At 38.5% G+C, this 20,045-nt stretch overlaps 1 protein-coding gene across 1 annotated transcript in view; it reads right to left on the minus strand.

The window, feature by feature from the left end:
• The window catches only part of LOC128384128 (Golgi apparatus protein 1-like), a 34,926-nt gene that overhangs the window by 13,161 nt on the left and 1,720 nt on the right, over positions 1-20,045 (minus strand). The window contains exons 2-10 of the mRNA XM_053343746.1: positions 11,264-11,293; positions 6,470-6,556; positions 5,482-5,697; positions 3,783-3,986; positions 2,866-2,937; positions 2,569-2,755; positions 1,492-1,709; positions 619-740; positions 143-244 (exon numbers count right to left, since the gene is read on the minus strand). Coding sequence (XP_053199721.1) covers positions 143-244; positions 619-740; positions 1,492-1,709; positions 2,569-2,755; positions 2,866-2,937; positions 3,783-3,986; positions 5,482-5,697; positions 6,470-6,556; positions 11,264-11,293 — 1,238 coding nt within the window. The remainder of the gene's footprint in view (positions 1-142; positions 245-618; positions 741-1,491; positions 1,710-2,568; positions 2,756-2,865; positions 2,938-3,782; positions 3,987-5,481; positions 5,698-6,469; positions 6,557-11,263; positions 11,294-20,045) is intronic.

Below are 20,045 nucleotides of genomic sequence, written 5' to 3' on the forward strand. Positions count from 1 at the left end.
CTATGAACTATTATTTGTCATGCCAATATTGTTGATAACTGTTTGTGTAAACTGTCGCATTTAAATCAACTAACTGCTGCGATGATTTAAAAGCAGCTCTAAAGTGAAGAGCAGAAACTTCACTGCTGATGGATGAACTCACTTCCAGTCTCTGGATATGAAATACTGCAGCTCCAACAGCCGATGTTCACAGTCCTCCACCATCTTCTCTGTGTACAGATGCTCCATCAGGCACGACAGGATCCTACACACACACACACACACGCACACGCGCGCACACACACACACACACACACACACACACAGAAATACAGACACACACACACACACACACACACACACACACACACACACACACACACAGAATGAAAGACAATGAATTTGTGTATATTAGGAATTTATCACACAATCAAAACAGCCACTGATCATAATTTAAAGCGATATTTCAGAGGTTTCCATGACAACGCTATACTTACGTCATCTGATATTAATGCAACCGTTTTGGTCTTCATAGCAAACGCACACACACACACCAATAAAAACAGTCATGTCACACACACACAAACACACACACACACACCACTTTTGACTTAGCGTTTGTGTGTTTAACCGGCTCACATTGGGTCTCCGTTGCGGATGTGTTTGCAGGCGGTCTGGATGACGGACTCGCAGGCCTCGTTGAGCGCTCGGTCGATGCGGTAGTCTGCGCCGGGGTCGGCCGACTGGATCAGAGTCTGCAGCTGCAGCGGAAACAAAAGGTTCAGGAAAACATGTCAGCAGCAGGAAAAGTGATTTACAGCCTCAGTTACAGCCTCTACATGTAAATTAGAGTTTAAATTATAAGTTCATTAATCAATTAGTCGTTTCATAGAAAATTAATCAACAACTATTTTGATTGTTTGACCATTTTGGAGTGTGGGAGTCGCAGCAGAGCCGTGATTGATTCCCAGTTAAGACACTCTGGTAAGAAATGTTTTACATTATGGGCTTAAAACTGCCTTGAAATGTAAAATAACAGGATTTTAAACATGCAATTCAAAACGCGATTAATCGTGATTAATTACAGCAATTCTGTGATTAATCGCGATTAAAAAATTAATCGTTTGACAGCCGTAGTAAAAACATAATTTTGGGCTCTTGGGGATTATAATACACATTTTCACAGACAATTGTTCAAGAAAATAATCAGTAGATGAGACCATAATAATAAATAGTCATTAGTTGCATCTACAAAACTATTATATACCATATAAACCTATTCTGAATTGTTGAATTATAATTTTTTTACACTAACACTTATACATTTAAAGTAGTAGATTAGCACTAAAGTGTGATTCTGCATCTTTGACTGCTATAATTGGTCCAACAACAGAGAAATAGAGACTCTAACCAACCAAAGCAAACTTAGACATATTTTTCTCTGCTGGATTGAGACTGAACTACAGTATCTCTAGTAGAAAATCACTATAAAATTGACTCCATCCAACTTACAGCGGTCTGGCAGGCGTTGTCGACGGTGGTGCTGCGGTCGCCGCGTCCGATCTTCATCAGGCAGTGCAGCGTGCGGCCTTTGCGGTGCAGGCCGGAGCAGTGAGCCTCGATCTCAGTCCGACAGTGAAGCACGATCTCCGGACTCAGAGAGAAATCCTCCATCAGCATCCGCCGGTAGTCCAGCATCTCTCCCTGACACTCTCCGCTCACCGGACGACCTGCGAGTAAAATCAGATTATTATATAAAGAAAGTTGGTAGTAGTTGGTCATGATTTAATCACAATACTTATTGACTCCTGATGAGATGTTTTATATTTGCTTTCTGTCTGTTTGACATTGTGTGGGTATTTTTGTGATAGTTTTATGTTAGTTTTTTGTTGTTTTTTCTTTTTTTATTTATTCATTTTTTTAAATTATTATTTATTTATTTATTTATTATTATTTTGTTTTATTATTATTATTATTATTTTCCTTCTAATTTATTTTCTTTTTTATTTATTCATTTTTTATTTTCATTTTTATTTATTCATTTTTTATTTATTTACTTATCTTTTATTATTATCATTTTTATTTATTTTATTTTATTTATTTTTTTCCTTCTAATTTATTATTTTCTTTTTTTATTTATTAATTTTTTTTAATTTATTTACTTTTTTTATTATTATTTTTATTTATTTTATGTTATAATTATGATTATTATAATTAATATTATTATTATTATTATTATTATTATTATTACTATATTTTTTTCCCCCTTCTAATTTATTCTTGGTTATTGGTATGTTTTGGGTTTTTTTTTGGTGTCTAGATGTTTGTGAAGAAAAAGTTCATACCTTGTTTCTGTGTATTAATCTTAAAATCAATTTTTTAAAAAAGTGAAAAAAAAGAAAGGATGAACATAATAAAATATATATCTATTTATCTAAAACTGTATCTATCTGTATCTCTAGTTTAGTAGTTAACTGGACATTTTCAGCCTCAATTTTATCTTACTTTACTTTAATGATTTGGATGACTGAGTGAGGCGGGAACGGAAACAGGAAACAGATAACAGAGTAAGTCATGGTGGATCAGAACCTCGGTGCACGGCGGCCTCCAGACACAGCAGCAGGTACGACAGTCGGGCCTCGCGGGCTCTCGGCAGGTTGGTGTCCAGACTGCAGCGCTGCTTCCTCAGGTCCACTTTACAGGCTTTAGCCAGAGAGTAACTGACCCGGTAGTCCTGAGAGATCAGCTTCTGGCGGGTGGTCAGAGCGTCTCGGCACTTTTGGGGGGAAGAGAGGAGAGGAAGAAAGAGGAAGAGGAAAAGGGGAGTATTAGTTCATGAGTCTATGAAAGTCCTCTTTCGGGTGTTAGATGTTGAGTCTGTGTTACCTTTTCTGACATCGCCTCTTCAAACTTGTGATTGAACAGACACTTGTAGACTTTTCCTTCTCCTGCCTGAGTCTGAGGAGACAAGGAGCGAAGAGATAGAAACACTTTTATATCATTTTAAAAGAGAGTACTGATGGTTTTCATGCTTTGTTATAACTGTTCAAACATGTTTAGACTAATTTCACACAGGAAGCTATTAACTTTTACTCTTTTTTGTTTATCACAGCAGAAAATCTACATGCATTTTCAAGCTCGCTTAACAGAAACTGCTTTTACTGGATATATTATTTTCTATCAACATATTTGTATGAAAATCTAAAGATATCATCATCAAGATAAAGAAATCATATGTATCAGTTATATTCACACTCATCCAACGACCGTATTTATAAAACTGTATTTTAATTGCAAAAGATCATAAAGGAAAAAGACTATTAAAGTATTAGAGACACTTTAAGAGCAGCACTACTAACATTTAGCAACAAGGTAAATAATGATTAATAAATTAGGTTATACGAATTATTCATTTGTGAACATATCACCAGTTTTTGGTGCTGATTCAGCAATTTTTAAACAACTGAAACAAAGGAGATTTTTAACATTTCTCACTCCCACGCTTCGAAGTTCAATGAAAGTTAAATGTGTTTATTTTGATGCAGATTGCAAATATTCATAATTAAATTAAAGAGGCATAAACACTACAGAGTCTACTTTCTGATTCATCTATTTTCCAACAGCCAGAATCTACTGCTAGTAATTGTGGTTAAAAAAAATTATTCATATGTACCATTTGTGATTTCATACCTCCTAATTTGCTTATGAATTTGGATAGAAACAAACATGTTAATGAATGATACACATTTTGAAATCTTAATAACGTCTTCATATAATCTTTAAAACTGTATAATCATCCTTACGTTCTGACAGAATCTCTCCCTGTCGTCTCGGCAGGAGAAATAAAGATGTCGGTCGAGGTGGAAGTCATCTGACGACAGCTCCGCCACCCTCAGGATCGCCCTCTGACACTCCTCTTTGATCTGATGAGCCCGATCCCGCTGCTCCGCCTGCTTCACCAACTCCTTCTCCAGACAGGAGATCACTTCGCCCTGAGAGTGAACGTCCTGACAGCACATGAAACATCGTTCAATCAAGTGTAATAACTCAATCATCAGTCTGAGAGGTATAGCGACTCTTTGCTACACATGAAAGGAACAGAAGCAGACCTGTAGTTTAATGCTGCCGTCACCATGCTTCACTGTAGAGATGCTATCTAACCAGATGATGAGCGGTGCTTTGTGCAGAAGTTGAATCTAATTTATACTAAAAGTTCTGCCTAAAGATTTCAATTTTTGTCTCATCAGACCAGAAAATCTTCTTTCCTCTTGCTCTCAGAGTCCTTTTAAATGCTGTTAAACTCAAAGCAGGCTGTAATTATACTGGTGTAGAGTGGTTTCCGTCTAGCCACTCTATCACAAAAGGCCTGACTGATGGGTTGCGGCAGACGATTTCTGTACCTCAGTTAAAGGTTTTTAATCGCCTCCCTGACCAAGGCTCCTTTTTTTGGATTAATCTCAAGAATAATTTAAGCAAACACTTGATCATACTATGGGGGACAAGGGCCTTTAAAACCTGTAAATTCAATGAGACATCACAGTTTTTGATTTTTAGTGAACAAAAATATAGGTTTTATCCAGGCGCAGAGTTCCAGTCCTCTGAAATGAGGCCAACGTGGAAGTAACTTAGAACTGCATTCTATCAAAAGGCCACCAGGGGGCGACCGTCTCTATACAAGTCAATGGAGAATTCACCAACTTCTCACTTGATTTCTAACCTCAGTAAACGTTTTCAAAATGTGTTTATGGTCTCAATCGCTAGTTTAAAGCCTTCTTCAATGCAGTATGATGTTCATTGTGAAATTTTGGCCTCCCTGATTTTATATTTGACGATAAAGCAGGGTATGCATTAGGGCGTGGCTACGTCCTGATTGACAGGTTGATTGCCCAATGTCCTCGAGATCCAGCCCTCGCAACCATAGCAACCTCCCCGCTCCGCCCATGGCCCCGCCTTATGCCCATATAAGTAGAATCCGTGTTTTTATTTTTCCCAGCATGCACCTGAATTTTTCAAGATGGCGCTGCCTAGATTCGAAACTATTGGCTTCCGAGCAGCAGTCCACAAACCAATGGGTGATGTCACGGATGTCCATTTATTTTATACAATTAAACCTACAAAACAATAAAGAGTGCATGATGTGGAGGAGTCTGAATACTCTGTGTACATAGATCTAAAAATGGCTCCTACAGACATGTTTTGCAGGTTGCAGTGACTCCTCCGCTGCTAACACAAAAATAACACCTGAAATTGGATTTAAGAATAAATAAATCTATAAATAAGATTCAACTTCTGTAATTTAAGCAAACTTCCTCTGCTGCTAGACTCTCAGTCTGCTCAGAAGAACTATAAACTAAACTCCACTGAGCTTTTCATTGATCACCATCCTCTTCTTTGTAGTTCTGGTGTAAAAGAAAACGTCACACACACACGCACGCACGCGCACACACACACACACACACACACACACACACACACACACACACACACACTCTCTCTCCTCACCTTGTGTCCCACATTGATGCTGCCACACTGCAGGACGTTGATGTCGTCTTTACATTTGTCCATGAAGCCGCAGATCAGTCGGAAGTCGCTGAAGATGATACTGGTCATCTTGGTGATGTACTGGTTGCACTGGTACTCGCTGACGTTGCCACGGTGATCCACCAGGCAGGACACCAGGTAGCCCCGCCCACGCTCCTCCTCGTTACACTCCTTTATCTGAAGGCGTAGGATGAGGATGAAGGAAGCAAAGTTAGATTGAGCTGAGGGTGAAGAAGCCTAATCAATAACTGATACTTTAAAACTAAATATATTAAATTACTTTTTTTTTTTTTTTTTTTTTTAAATCAAGAAAAACTCCTATGGCAGAAAATAATGACCTTAAAAATTTGATTCTTAAACTTGAATATGTGAATAACTGTGAATATAATCACTCCTGAATAGGAATGAATGAAATTAGAGCTGCAACGATTAGTCAATTAATCAATTAATAATATAATAAACTTTATTTATAGAGCGCCCTTCATATAAAGGGATGTAGCTCAAAGTGCTTTACAGAGAAAAGTTAAAATACAATACAATAACACAACAGCAAATATACAAATTACATTTAAATTAATCAATTAGTCAATTGAAAAACATTAATCTGCAACAATTTTAATGATCAAATAATAATTTTAGTCAATCTTATGCCAACTATGCCAACCTGACTAATGCCAAAAACACACTGGTTAAAACTTGACTTAAATGTGACAATTTTCTCATTTTTGAATTAATATCTTTTTTAGACTGTTAGTTGGACAAAATAAGGAGATTAAATGCATCACCATGAGTGCTAAGAAACAGCAACCTTTTCACTATTTTTCAGCTTCAACTTTGACTTGACGATTAATCGATAATGTAAATAATCATCAGCTGCAGCTCCACAGTAAATAACTTCATTTAACATCACAGGAAACTGAACCCCGAGCCTCGTGTGGTGCAGACTGACCTCAGCGATGGTGCTCTTGCAGACCTCCATGGCCACCGACTCAAACTTGGGATCTGTGGTCAGGTTGAGTTTATAGTTCCACAGGAGCTGATGGAGGAGAAGGAGAGAGGGAGATATTTACTATTTCATACATGCACACAGTAATGACATCCAACATCTGTCATAAATTAGCAATTAATCTAATTCATCTGGAAATAAACCAAACAAACTTGTAACCATCAACAGAGCAGAGCGTGTGAGGACAGCTGATCCCCACAAGGTGAATTATTAAAGTTCTGGGTTAAGATGTGTGTCTTGGTTAAAGTTAAATTAAACACATAGTGGTTGGTGTGATTGGTTAAAGCACATATCACATAACAGCAACGTCTGTGGTCTAACTCTGCCTGGAGACCTTTAATGTATGATATGTGATGATTTGTGATCATATTATTTTCTGTTATATTGTGACATTTTAACATTTTTTAGGTGGTAGGTTTTCAATAAGCCTATTATTGAATGAATTTGAATTTGTGCAAACTACTAAACTACTGTAAACTAAACCTCTCCCTCTGCACCTCTTGTATTTGTCTCACTTTACACTATTGGCTATCAAACACACACAAGTTTGGACACACATTCCCAATCACATGAATAATAATAAGAGTCTCCAAACTATTGACTGATACCTTTTAATACCTCTCTTCACATTTCTGGTTTTACCCACTTTAGTCTATAGTGACTTTAATTTATTTTATTTTATTTTTTTAAACAAATATGTTTATTATGATTTTCCATAAACGTACAAACACTACAAACAGTGGCCACAAAAGTTACACATCACGCTGAAGCCCACTACCTACTAGAAAAGGTAATTGCATACAGTTGTATAGGTATACAGTGGTAGGTGTCATAGCACCTATATAAACATAAGCAGATAGGAGCACTCAGTCCATTACAACTGACAGTGATGCAACAATTGACAGTCTTTTTTTTAAAGTATATTTTTTGTGCTTTTTGCCTTTAATGTACAGGACAGTGGAGATAGACAGGAAACAGGCAGAGAGAGGGGGAATGACACGCAGGATAAGACCGCTCGGCTCGGGATTCGAACTGGGGTCACCCGCAACGAGGACTATAGCCTCAACACATGGGGCGGGAGCGCTACCCGCTGAGCTATTCTCAACCCCGCAATTGACAGTCTTGACAAAAAAATCTAATCAAAAGGATGCATACTTTCAAAATTAAAGTATTTAAAGTTTTAAAAATGTCATCCTATAATTGTAGGAGGTGTATTATCAATCCATTTAAGCAATATATTTTTCCGGGCAGCGAATGTGAGAATATTGAACAGCCTTCTTTGATAAGAGCCTTTAATATGAGGGCTAGTCAATCCAAGGAGCAGAACCTCAGGCACAGGGTCAAGATGGACATCAAAAATCAAATTGAGTTTATCAGTAATTTTACCCCAGTACAATGACTTTATTTTATTATTTCTTCATTTTATTTCTTTAAATCTTTTATTACCTTTTATTTTATTTGGTGTCTTCCTACTTCTTACATTTTTTATCCTACCTCTGGGGTTTCCTCACTGCAGATTCATGAGAGTTATGATAGCGTTTCCTCCCTTCCTGTTTTTGTTGAGTCTTTTTTTTGTTCGCTCTTATTTTATTTTTATGATTTTTTTTTACCTCCTAAATGACAAAAACAAGTCTTTAATATTTTAGTAAAAGATTTTCTCCCTACATGCTCCCTACAAGATTCATTATATAAAAATCTCCTGGCAGGAATAATAATAAAATGTCTTCCTGATAAAGACCCACATCTGTGTGACTCAAATCATAATCTCTTTTATGATCCATTTATATATTTTTTTTACAGTTAAGATCATATACTTTCAGAAACTTTCTCCCTCTTGAGCATTAAATGCATCAAACGTCATGAAAGCAGCATGGAGCCGGCTGTGATGCAGAGACATTTAAGCTCCCTGTGATTAGAGTCGAGATGATGAGAAGAAGACAGCATCTTTTCATCCCACACACAAACAAGACATGTACTCGTTCAGATGCTGCTTTCACAACAACAGCACTTAAAGGTGCAGTACGCTCATAAAATGTGTATTAAAAATGTTAATATGGGAATGTTCAACCATTAAGACATGAAACAAGGTGCATGTTTAATTGGGTGTTTCCATTAGTTTTAGATTGAGGACATTTCAATTTGACTTATTTAAAGCAATTGTGATGTTTTTTTTCCACCACTAGAAATTAGTCAGTACAGTACTGTTGTCCTTGAGTCAAGGAAGGAAGGGAGGAAGAAGAAAAGAAAGGAGGAAGGAAGGAAGGAAGGAAGGAAGGAAGGAAGGAAGGAAGGAAGGGAAGGAAGGAAGGAAGGAAGGAAGGAAGGAAAGAGGGAAGGAAAGAAGGAAGGAAGGAAAGAAAGGAGGGAGAGAGGAAGGAAAGGAGGGAGGGAGGAAGGAAAGAAGGAAGGAAGGACAGAAGGAAGGAAGAAATGGGGATGAGGAAGGAAAGAAGGAAGGAAGGGAGGAAAGAGATAGGAAGAAAAGAAAGAGAGAAGGAGGGAGGAAGGAAAGAAGGACAGAGGAAAGAAGGAAGGGAGGAAGGCAAGAGAGAAGGAGGGAGGAAGGAAAGGAAGGAAGGAGGGAAGGAAAGAAAGAAGGTCGGACAAAAGGAAGAAAGAAATGGGGATGGGGGAAGGAAAGAAGGAAAGAAGGAAGGGAGGAATGAAAGAGAGAAGGAGGGAGGAAGGAAAGGAAGGACAGAGGAAAGAAGGAAGAGAGGAAGGAAAGAGAGAAGGATGGAGGAAGGAAAGGAGGGAGGATAGAAGGAAGGAAGGAAGGAAGGAAGGAAGGAAGGAAAGGAAGGAGGAAGGAAAGGAAGGAAGGAGGGAAGGACAGGTTGTGAATATGTGTCTAATAACTTATTTTACATTATATATATTTTTAATTAAATGACATTCAGTTTTCACCGTGATATGAGAGGTTTTGTAAATTCTTGTCAAAAAAGTCAAATTACATTGACCATGACTCCCGTTTATAAAAGCAATAAAAGGGGGTGAATGCTTTTTATAGGCTCTGTAAAATATGAAGAGAGTTTGGATTTAAAGTCCATGGCAAAGTCATTCTTCCATTTATTTTAAATGTATAAGACTCTCTCTGGGTCATTAACACAACATGATATTTTAAAGAAGAGCCACACGGGAAATAAATAAACCCGCTAATCCAGATCAATTTAAGCAGCTGAACATCAATCCTGCACATCTTCTCACAGCATCACTACCAAAACTAAGAATATCAGTCACTTTAGATTTATTTATTGATGTAGAGAAGTTTCTATAAGCCTCATTTTCCCCCTTCAGATTCACTTCTTTCTTTCTTTCTTTCTTTCTTTCTTTCTTTCTTTGTCTTTCTTTTTAAATTTGTGTGTTTATTGTTTTTCTGCCAGCGAGGCTCCAGCTGCAGCAGCCGCAGATAACGTCTGACAGTCAGGCCGACAAAACAAGAGAGTCTGTGTGTGTGTGTGTGTGTGTGTGTGTGTGTGTGTGTGTGTGTGTGTGTGTGTGTGTGTGTGTGTGACATGTTAATCGAACCAAGTGCTTTCCGCTGCTGTAATAGAGACAGTCCCAAGCACTCCATTAACCTTGTGGTGTTTCATAAACCTGTCTGCCATTAACTGCTCTGAACTCTGAACACTGAGGGTTTATCATCTGGAGGACGCTGCTGAGACGAACAGAGGGAACTTCTTATAGCGCAAAAAATAAAGAAAAACCAGCAGACGACTTAAGTCTGTGAAAGTTTTCAGGAAATAAAATGAGTTCAAACCTACAGAGCTGCTTTTATATTCGAATAAAGATCCAAAAGTTTCTAAAAAAACTCCACTTTGATATTTTCATTTAACCCTCCTGTTGTCCTCGAGTCAAGGAAGGAAGGACAGGAGGGAGGAAGGAAAGGAGGAAAGGAGGGAGGAAGGAAGGAAGGAAGCAAAGGAGGGAGGAAGGAAGGAAGGAAGGAAGGATGGAAGGAACGAACGAAGGAAGGAAGGATGGAAGGAGGGAAAGGAGGGAGGAAAGAATGAGGGAAGGAAAGAAGGAAGGACAGGAGGGAGGAAGGAAAGAAGGAAGGGAGGAAGGAAGGATGGAGGAAAAAACAAAGGTAGGAGGGAGGGAGGAAGGAAAGACGGAAAGAAGGAAGGAAGGGAGGAAAGAAGGAACAGTCAAAACAGACAGGGTGACCCGGGAGGACGACACAAAGGTTAAAGGAAATATGAATAATAGTGCATGAGGCCATAAATAATTAATCAGTTTACATATTTCCATCAATGTACGAGTCATCCAGTATTTCCTCAAGGAAGTGTTGGAACATGTAAATAGAGAATTTAGAGATATTATCATCCAGTGTGAGAAAAGGGCAAATTTAAGGGGAAATTTAAGGGGAAATTTGAGGTTGAAACTCCTCCGTGTCACAGGTACTGTAGAGGTCCTTGTGTTCATATTATATAAAATCCTGTTTCACTAACCTACAAAGGGATTTATGTCAGTGTGACGAATATAAAACGCTCCGCTCTTCTGTTAATTATTAACCTTGGAACAGTAACACTACATGTGATATAGCATGTTCACCGTGGCAACACCGGTTAGAAAAAGGTCGTAAATCACCCATTTCCTGCCTGCCTGTCCTTTAAGTTAGCTAGTAAAAATGTTCTGTGTGTGTGTGTGTGTGTGTGTGTGTGTGTGTGTGTGTGTGTGTGTGTGTGTGTGTGTGTGTGTGTGTGTGTGTGTGTGTTTTAAAGCAATACTCACATGATTGCAGTCAGGAGCAATCTCACTTTGCTGCAGACAGAGAGAGAGACAAGAGTCAAATGTAGTCTTCTATCAGGTGAATTCAAACATTTGTAAACACACAGTTAAAATAGAAACAAACATGATCATTTTTGATTGGATTCCTCATCAGGAAATTTACTTCTTGACATTTTGAATGTGTGATTAGACTTCTCACACAATGCTCTCAGGTAAAAACAGTGTTTGGTGCCAGTGAGGTGATGCTTGAGATGTTTAAACCAGTGCACAAACACCTGGAATTAAAGGATTAGTTCAATATTTTATTATAGAAAATATACTTATTTGTCCTCTTTTTGGGATTGAGCTATACCTAAACCAACTCAATCCAAAATGTAATCTTTATTTAATTAAGCAGTCTCATTGGGATTAAGATCTAATTTTAAAAGAGACACACAAACTACACAACATTAAAACATGAGATAATAAAGACTTAATATCTTCAAGAGGAATACAAGACTGTAGCTTAAGGGCAGTTTGCAGTTTGCATAGTACCTGAAACCAACTCTGCCATCATTAGTGCGATCATGTGATATGTAAAGTTAAGTAATTACTGGATGTAAATGAGAGAAGAAATGCAAATTAGTTTGGAACCTTATAGATGAATATTTGTCAGGAAGTCCATCCAACCGTGAAATACAGAGAAAAATGACGAGTATCAGATTTTGTCATTAGTGATAATAAAGTGTATGATACAGAGGTCCAGGTGTGTTGTCATGGATACTGACATGATTTATAAGGGAGATCATTTCTTATAAAGCAACATTTATCTCTCATTTGAACATTTATTCATTAGTTCATGTAGATATTAGAATATAAAATAAAGATATTTGATGAATAAAGTGGATTTAATTGGTACTGTGACTCCATTTAAGTCCATGTGTGCTCCTAATAAGGCCATATCATGATTTATTGACAATATATGAAAAAAATATTAACTTCAAAGAATTAAAAACAGCAATATATGTATTAAGTAACATGTTAAATATTAAAAAATGAGGAAAAGAACCCTCCTGAGTAAAATCTTAAAGACTGTGTTAAGTGAATTCAGACATTTTCTTCTAAACACATTAAATAGGTCATAAATGTATTTCTAAAAAAATGTGTAAAAAGCATTTCAACCATTTAGATTTGAATTGTGGAGCTAGGCTTCACAAACTGTGTTTCAAGATTTCTGTGTTCAGGATTTAGTGCTGTCGAACCTGTCCCCGAAAATGTCCCTGATTTTGACACCGAATGGGGGGGGGGGGGGGGGGGGGGGTGCACACAGACTCAAACGTCAGTTATTACGGTAGACATTGAACGCATCGCCAGAGAAGCCATTGTATGACGTACAGACGTTATCAAGACGCACGACCAGAAGCAGCAGTGTCAACAGCAACAACAATCTAGAGGCAGCAAAAAGAAGAGAAAAGACCAACGGCAGCGATAAATGGTATGTTGTGTATGAACTTATCATTATTTTGTGTGAACTGGCAGTAGACTTGGCTGTGTGTGTGTGTTTGTGTGAAGTGACGTGGGCAGGTCTGACAATCACAGCGGCGTTAGCATAAACCCGCCCCTGCTGCTGTAGCGGTATAAATACATTCAGCGCACACTACTACTATTCAGTCCACAGTTAGCCAGTTAGCTGAGTTAGCCGCCGAGCTAGCAGCGGAGTTAGCAGCAGAAAACTCTCAACCGTCTCCTCCATGTTTCTGCTAGAGGTGGTGACTTTGATTGACAGGTGACACTTGACAGGGGGCGTATATTTGGCAATTTTTTAAATTTTTAATTCTTAATCAAATTTGGCAGGGTACTTAACAACACACTTTTCTGTGGTGTGTCGAACACAGAAAACATATTTATTTTTACTTTACACAGACTTTAAAGGCCTGACTTCAGATGTAACCTCCTTTGTAATCATCAGCATTTTCAGCAGTAACTGTAAAGGATCACAGTTACAGTTATTTTGATATTAAATTACATAACACTGTGTCTCCAACACTGCCAATCAACATGTTGTATCTCATTTGTAGAGACATCAGTGGGATGAAGCTTCCAGACGTCTTATCATCACTGAGAGGTTTCCAGCTTTAGTATTGCAGAGACTGTATGAAAGGTAACAGGCAACACACACTACAGTCAAATAAAACTACACACAGATGTAAGGCTGCAACAATTACTTTCAATATCAATTAAACTGCAGATTATTGTTTCAGCTCATCCTTTTGTCTAAATTTTAGTTTGCATCATAAAGACGACAGCAGCCTCACTATGATCCAGTGTATCAGGAGAAATAGTACCAATATCACACCAAAGCTTTTTTTTTTCTTTTTTTAATTCCTAAATAGCAGCAGTTTAACACGAACGCAGCAGTGACAGCTCTCTTCTTTGACTCTCCCACAACATCCTCGACTATCAGAGGAAGCCAGCAGGAGAAGCTGTTCTTACAGCTTCACACCACTTTCGCTGTGAAAAGACATGAAAGCACTTCATGTTAACTCTGCTCTGCCCACGGGAACAGAGACACACACACACACAAAAAATAAAATAAAATAAAAAAAGCCTTCTTCTGACTTCAAACCGTCATTTGCATTAAATGTTTCAGAGACAGAGGAACAAGTGTAATGAGGAAACAGACTCTCGGCAGCCTCCGAGATAAAAAAAAATTAGCAATTAGTAAGACTATGAGTTATTAATTAAAATAGAGCTGCTCCGTTCAGATCAAAGGCTTCTGAGACAAGCCCAGATTTATTAGCTAAACTGATCAAACTGAAGTGATAACAGAGACTAATTGTGTTTGGGTTAAGATGATACTCAAGACCAAATATGAGAGATTTGAAAGTTCACAGTGTGAAACAGAGCTGCTTGATATTGGAAACTATTCACCATTATCACCGTTTCTCTCTGTGATATATATACAGGAAGTTACACCAGATACATTCAACCTGTTATTCAAGTATAATTATTATTATTAAATATACAATTAACAATCATAATTATATTTTTTGGGGTAATTTAAAAGTTTTTCCTAGTCTAATTAAAGGAAAAATACACCAAAATCTATTTATTTCTATTCTAATATCAAAATCCAATCATGCTTTCTTCCTGTAAAATAAAATATTGACGTGTACTTAAACGTAGGCTTGAACCGACCAATTTCAACCAATAATATGACGTCCAACCCATCAATTAATCTTTAACTTTGAGCTAAGATTCATTATGAAACGCCCACTTTTCAACCTTCAAATCAAACTCCTTCACTCAGAAATACCTCACCATACCGAGGAGGTTTGGATACTTTTGAAATGCACATTAATCATCACCTTAATATTTTAATTTCTCATTTTGCCAGCCGCTCCAGGATTTCTTCATGTGTGATTATTGTGGCTAGAAATGCTTGATTTTGTAGTGCTTTATGGGCTTTTTTATGCTGTAAAATTGTACCTAAAAAGGAAAATACTATTTCTTTCTACCAATGAAGAGTCATATGTAATCACCCCCTTAAATAAAAGGCATACTGCACACCACAGAAACAACTATATGTCAGTGCTAGTTGTTCAATCTATTTCCTGAACAATAAAACAATGAGCTCAAAGCTTTATATGAAAAAGAAGGATGGAAAGGACAGAGGAAGGAAGGAAGGAAAGGAGGAAGAAGGAAGGAAGGGAGGAAGAAGGAAGGATGGAAGGGAGGAAGAAGGAAGGAAGGGAGGAGGAAGGATGGAAGGGAGGAAGAAGGAAGGAAGGAAGGGAGGAAGAAGGATGGAAAGGAGGAAGAAGGACAGAGGAAGGAAGGAAAGGAGGGAGGGAGGGAGGAAGGAAGGGAGGATGAAAGGAGGAAGAAAGACAGAAAGGGGGAAGAAGGATGGAAAGGACGGAGGAAGGAAGGAAGGAAAGGAGGAAGAAGGAATGAAAGGAAGGAGGGAGGGAGGAAGAAGAAAGGACAGACAGAAGGAAGGACAGACAGAAGGAAGGAAAGAAGGAGCAGTCAAAACAGACGGGGTCAATTTAACCCGGGAGGACGATAGGAAGGTTAATGAGTTAATTAATCAGAGGTGGGCTGAAGTTATAAAGTGGTATAAAGGTTTTAAATTTGATGTAACTTGTATATTTTATTTTGGTATAAAAGCCAAACTAGGGACTGAAGCTGGAAAGTAGCAACAGCTATAATAATCTCTGTAAGCAGAACATTAGTAGCACTATGTTAACTTTCAAATAAAGTGAATAAAATAAAAAGATAAATTATTTTGTGAAGTGAAAATTAAATCTCAAGGCTTGTCTATAAGAATCTTTAAGTGAAAACCACTGAGTCAGCCATCATGTTGCTTTCACTGAGCCTGAACATTAAATACTGTCTCATTTTCTCTTTATTAATGTGTTTTTCCAGCTTTCTTACTTTGCTAGTGCTTTTATTTAATTGTACACAGGGCGTTGGTGTAATAGCATGTATGCTCAGGGAACCCGATCTGTATAAATTGTTTTATTTTGAAAATATCTAGAGACCTGAAGAGAGAAAACTGTACAATACTGAACTAAAAAGAGTGGAACAAAAGTCTCAAATAGATGATGATAGTGTGAATCAAATCAAGTATGGCAGAACAAAGTGATATCTTACATCAGTGTGTAGTGAAACAACCACAGTGAATCAAAATGAATTAATTTGACACAAAGTAAAAAAAAAAAAAAAAAAAAGCTGCAGTGACAGAAAACAGAAAACAGCCTCCTCTGTCTCTCTGGCTGAGAGTCTGAAGCTGCTCCGCTCTCTAATAGCATCCTTTTCACGCCGTCAATCCAGAGTCAGTTAGTGACAAGACTGACGCAATGACCACAAATAAAAAGTGTCCGTGGCCGCCGGCGCGTTTGTTCGGAGGCTAAATGACTTCCTCTCTAAGCAGTTGGCTCGTAACTGCAGTGATGCTTCTCACACGTTTCTCAAATGTTGGATTTTGGGGCTCAAGACCACCACAGATAAATAACGCTGTACCATAACCACACGCTGCTTTGCTTTAGGCTCTGCTGCTGCTACTGTGTGTTTGTGTTTGTGTGTGTGTGTGTGTGTGTGTGTGTGTGTGTGTGTGTGTGTGTTTCTCTGGAGAGGAGGCAGATTTATAGGAGCCATTTACCTCTTCAGGAGGCCGCAGCTGTTATAGAGTTGAAGCGATGTAATTATCTCAGTAAAGAGGGCATCGCTCAGGGCGGGTGGAGAAGGAAGGAGAGTATGTGCGTGTGTGCGTGTGTGTGTGTGTGCGTGTGTGTGTGTGTGTGTGTTTGACGTCAGCATGGTGGAGGAAGACGGATGATGACAGCATGGTGGTGTGGTACCAGAAGTAAAGGAAAACACACCAGGTAAAACCCAGAAGGATAGCGAGGTTTTCACATCCTTTCAGTTTGTTTACACACATATTAGTGAATTTATAGCTGCAATAATTAGTCAATTAACTGATTAGTTGATTGAGAGAAAATTAATCTAACTCTTTTGATAATTGATTTATTGTTTTAGTCATTTTTTAAAGCAAAAATATCAAATATCTGCTGGTTCCAGCTTCTCTGATTTGATATTAAAGTGAATATCTTTGGATTTTAGGATTGTTGATCAGACAAAATATGACATTTGAAGATGTCAACATGAGCTCCAATGAATTGTAACAAGCTATTTTCATAACTATCTGACATTTTACACACAAAACAATCAATAAAATCAACGGCAGATGAACCAATGATGAAAATAATCTTTAGTTGCAGCCCTTACTGAGAGTTACTGAAGTAAAACACATTAAAGTGACTGTTTAAGATTATTATTAAGAGATGTATTTTAACCTTTTTCCTCCCTTCCTCCCTCCTTTCCTTCCTTCCCTCCTTCCTTCCTTCTTTCCTTCCTCCCTCCCTCCCTCCCTCCTTCCTTTCCTTCCTTCCTCCCTCCCTTCTACCTTCCTTCCTTCCTTCCTTCCTCCCTCCCTTCCTTCCTCCTTTCCTTTGTTCTTCCTTCCTTCCTCCTTTCCTTTGTTCTTCCTTCCTTCCTCCTTTCCTTCGTTCTTCCTTCCTTGTTCCTCCCTTCCTTCCTTCCTCCATCCCCCTTTCTTCCTTCCTTCTGTCCTTCCTTCCTCCCTCCATTCCATCCTTCCTTATTTCCTCCCTCCCTTCCATCCCCTTCCTTCCTCCCTTTCTCCCTCCCTCCCTCCTTTCCTTCCTTCCTCCCTCCCTTCTCCCTTCCTTCCTTTCCTTCCTTCCCTTCCTTCTTCCTTCCTTCCTTCCTTGACAACAGGAGGGTTAAATAAATCAGGAGCCACGATGATAGTGAAAATATGATTGACAGAATATAAATTTTGCATTAAGATGTTTTACTTAGATATAAAAATGCTTATTTCCGTATCACATTTAAACTCCAAATGTATTCAGACAGTGAAGAAAGGCAGAGAGGATCTATTCATGACAGGTACTACAGCTGTGAACACCTTGTAACTCTCATTCAAAAAGGATGAATGCCAAAAATGTTCTTAAATCACTCGTACAGGTATTTTCTCCATTGTGAGTCTACCAATGTCATAGAAGTGCAATGCTTAAATAAGTGCAGCCATCTTTTAACATGAGCATATAACATTAAAACAAAAAAGGCACCGCTTCTTCTAAATTACCTCCAACATATCTCTGTCGCACCTGTGCTGAATTATTCACCAACGCTCAGACACCAAAATATCTGTGATAAGCTAAAAGTGGCTTCCGTGCAGAGTAACTAGATTTCTGCATCGCTCAGGGCCGATGGCGGAGGAGGAGGAGAAAGTAAATGTGTGTGTGTGTGTGTGAGTGAGTGAAAGAGGGAAAGCTACAAAGAAAAAGAAAGCGAAAAAAAATGGACAGATTAAACTGGGTCATCAGACTTGTCATCGCCACATCTGATATCTTCCCCTAAAGATCAGAGTCCAAAACAACTGCAACATTCAGCTAAATATCACAACAGGATTATTTGTACAGTATAGTGACACACTTCTCACTTCTCACATTTAACACCTTCACAGTTTTTCAAGTGTCTTTAAAAAACAGCAGTCAGGTGTCCACAAGAGCTTTTTCCCTCGCTGTAATCACTCCTCCTGTTCATACTCACTATTAAAAGATCTCCTTCAAATGTGCTTTAAATGTAAAGTGACGGCAGCCAAAATCCATATTTAGTGTGAAAAATGGATTTAAAAGTAGATGTGAAGTTTATATTGAGCTTCAGCAGTCTGACTTAGTCATATTAAGTGATATCTGACACATTTCACTGTTGAGCTGTGGTGGAAGTATAGTAATAAAAAGACTGTAACTTCTTTCCTTCCTTCTTCCTTTCCTGCCTCCCTTTTTACTCCTTTCCTTCCTTCCTTCCTTCCTTCCTTCCTTCCTTCCTCCTGTCCTTCCTTACGCCTTCTTTCCTTCCTTCATCCTGTCCTTCCTTCCTCCTTTCCTGCCTCCCTCCTTACCCCTTTCCTTCCTTCCTGCCTCCCTCCTTCCTCCTGTCCTTCCTTACGCCTTCTTTCCTTCCTTCCTCCTGTCCTTCCTTCCCCCTTCCTGCCTCCCTCCTTACCCCTTTCCTTCCTTCCTTCCTGCCTCCCTCCTTACTCCTTTCCTTCCTTCCTTCCTTCCTGCCTCCCTCCTTACTCCTTTCCTTCCTTCCTTCCTTCCTTCTTCCCTCCCTCCCTTCCTTCCTCCCTCCCTTCCTTCCGCCCTGCCTCCGTACTCCTTTCCTGCCTCCCTCCTTACCCCTTTCCTTCCTTCCTTCCTTCCTTCCTTCCTTCCTTCCTTCCTTCCTTCCTTCCTTCCTTCCTTCCTTCCTTCCTCCCTCCCTCCCTCCCTCCCTCCCTCCCTCCCTCCCTTCCTCCCTTCCTTCCTCCCTTCCTTGATTTGACTCATTTGGACGGCTGAAGCTTCACATTAGCTTCAGATCAACTTTTAAATACAATTTTTTTTAGGACTGTAGATTTTGTCCTCCATCACATCCATTAATAGTATGAACAGGAGGAATGATTACAGCAAGAAAAACAGGTTTTAATGTTCATTCAGGCTCCTCACTGTTGTTTTAAGACACTTGAAAAACTTGGGAATCTGTTTTTTTGTCATGTGGGCAGCAGATCTGTAAATAGATTGTGTGTGAAATGTATAATTTTAAATCACAAAGTTTAAAAAAAAGAAAAAAAGAAGAAGCAGAAGTCGACCTCAGGAAGGTTTGTGGTTGTGGTTGACCTCACCGCCAAAGTCATGTGACAGCCGGATGACTGAACACGCACTGGCGGCCGAGTTGCACCTTATACTCAGGTTGATAATTAGTGAAGTGAGGAGCGTTTATAGAGCACAGCGAGGTTTGTTCTGCACAGTCTGCAACTCAAAACAAACTCAAACCTTTGTCTTAAGAGAGCTTGCTTCTATTATGATGTTACTGTCAGCTGTTTTTAAGGCCAACATAAAAAAACACACATACAACTAACATCTAAAGTCAGAATCTACTTTGTTTTTTGACGAATTACTTCCTTGTTTAGTTTGGAGAATTTCAAAATAAAATGACAAAAGTAATTTTAAGTTTGTTGAGTTTGTAAGTTTAGAAAGGTGTGTTTTTATAACCTTTCTTTTATGTTATTTCTGCTTTTTCTTTTTCCATTTTCTTCCTGTAAATTGTTGATTCTGTGTCACAACATCTTTCTGTCACTGGAGGCAGAAACTCTTTTTCTCTCTCTCTCTCTATAAAAATAGATTTGATGTCGAGACACTTACAACAATAAAATCACTTTTATTTACCA

Source organism: Scomber japonicus, chromosome 1 (assembly GCF_027409825.1).
Source record: "Scomber japonicus isolate fScoJap1 chromosome 1, fScoJap1.pri, whole genome shotgun sequence".
NCBI classification, from domain to species: Eukaryota; Metazoa; Chordata; class Actinopteri; order Scombriformes; family Scombridae; genus Scomber; species Scomber japonicus.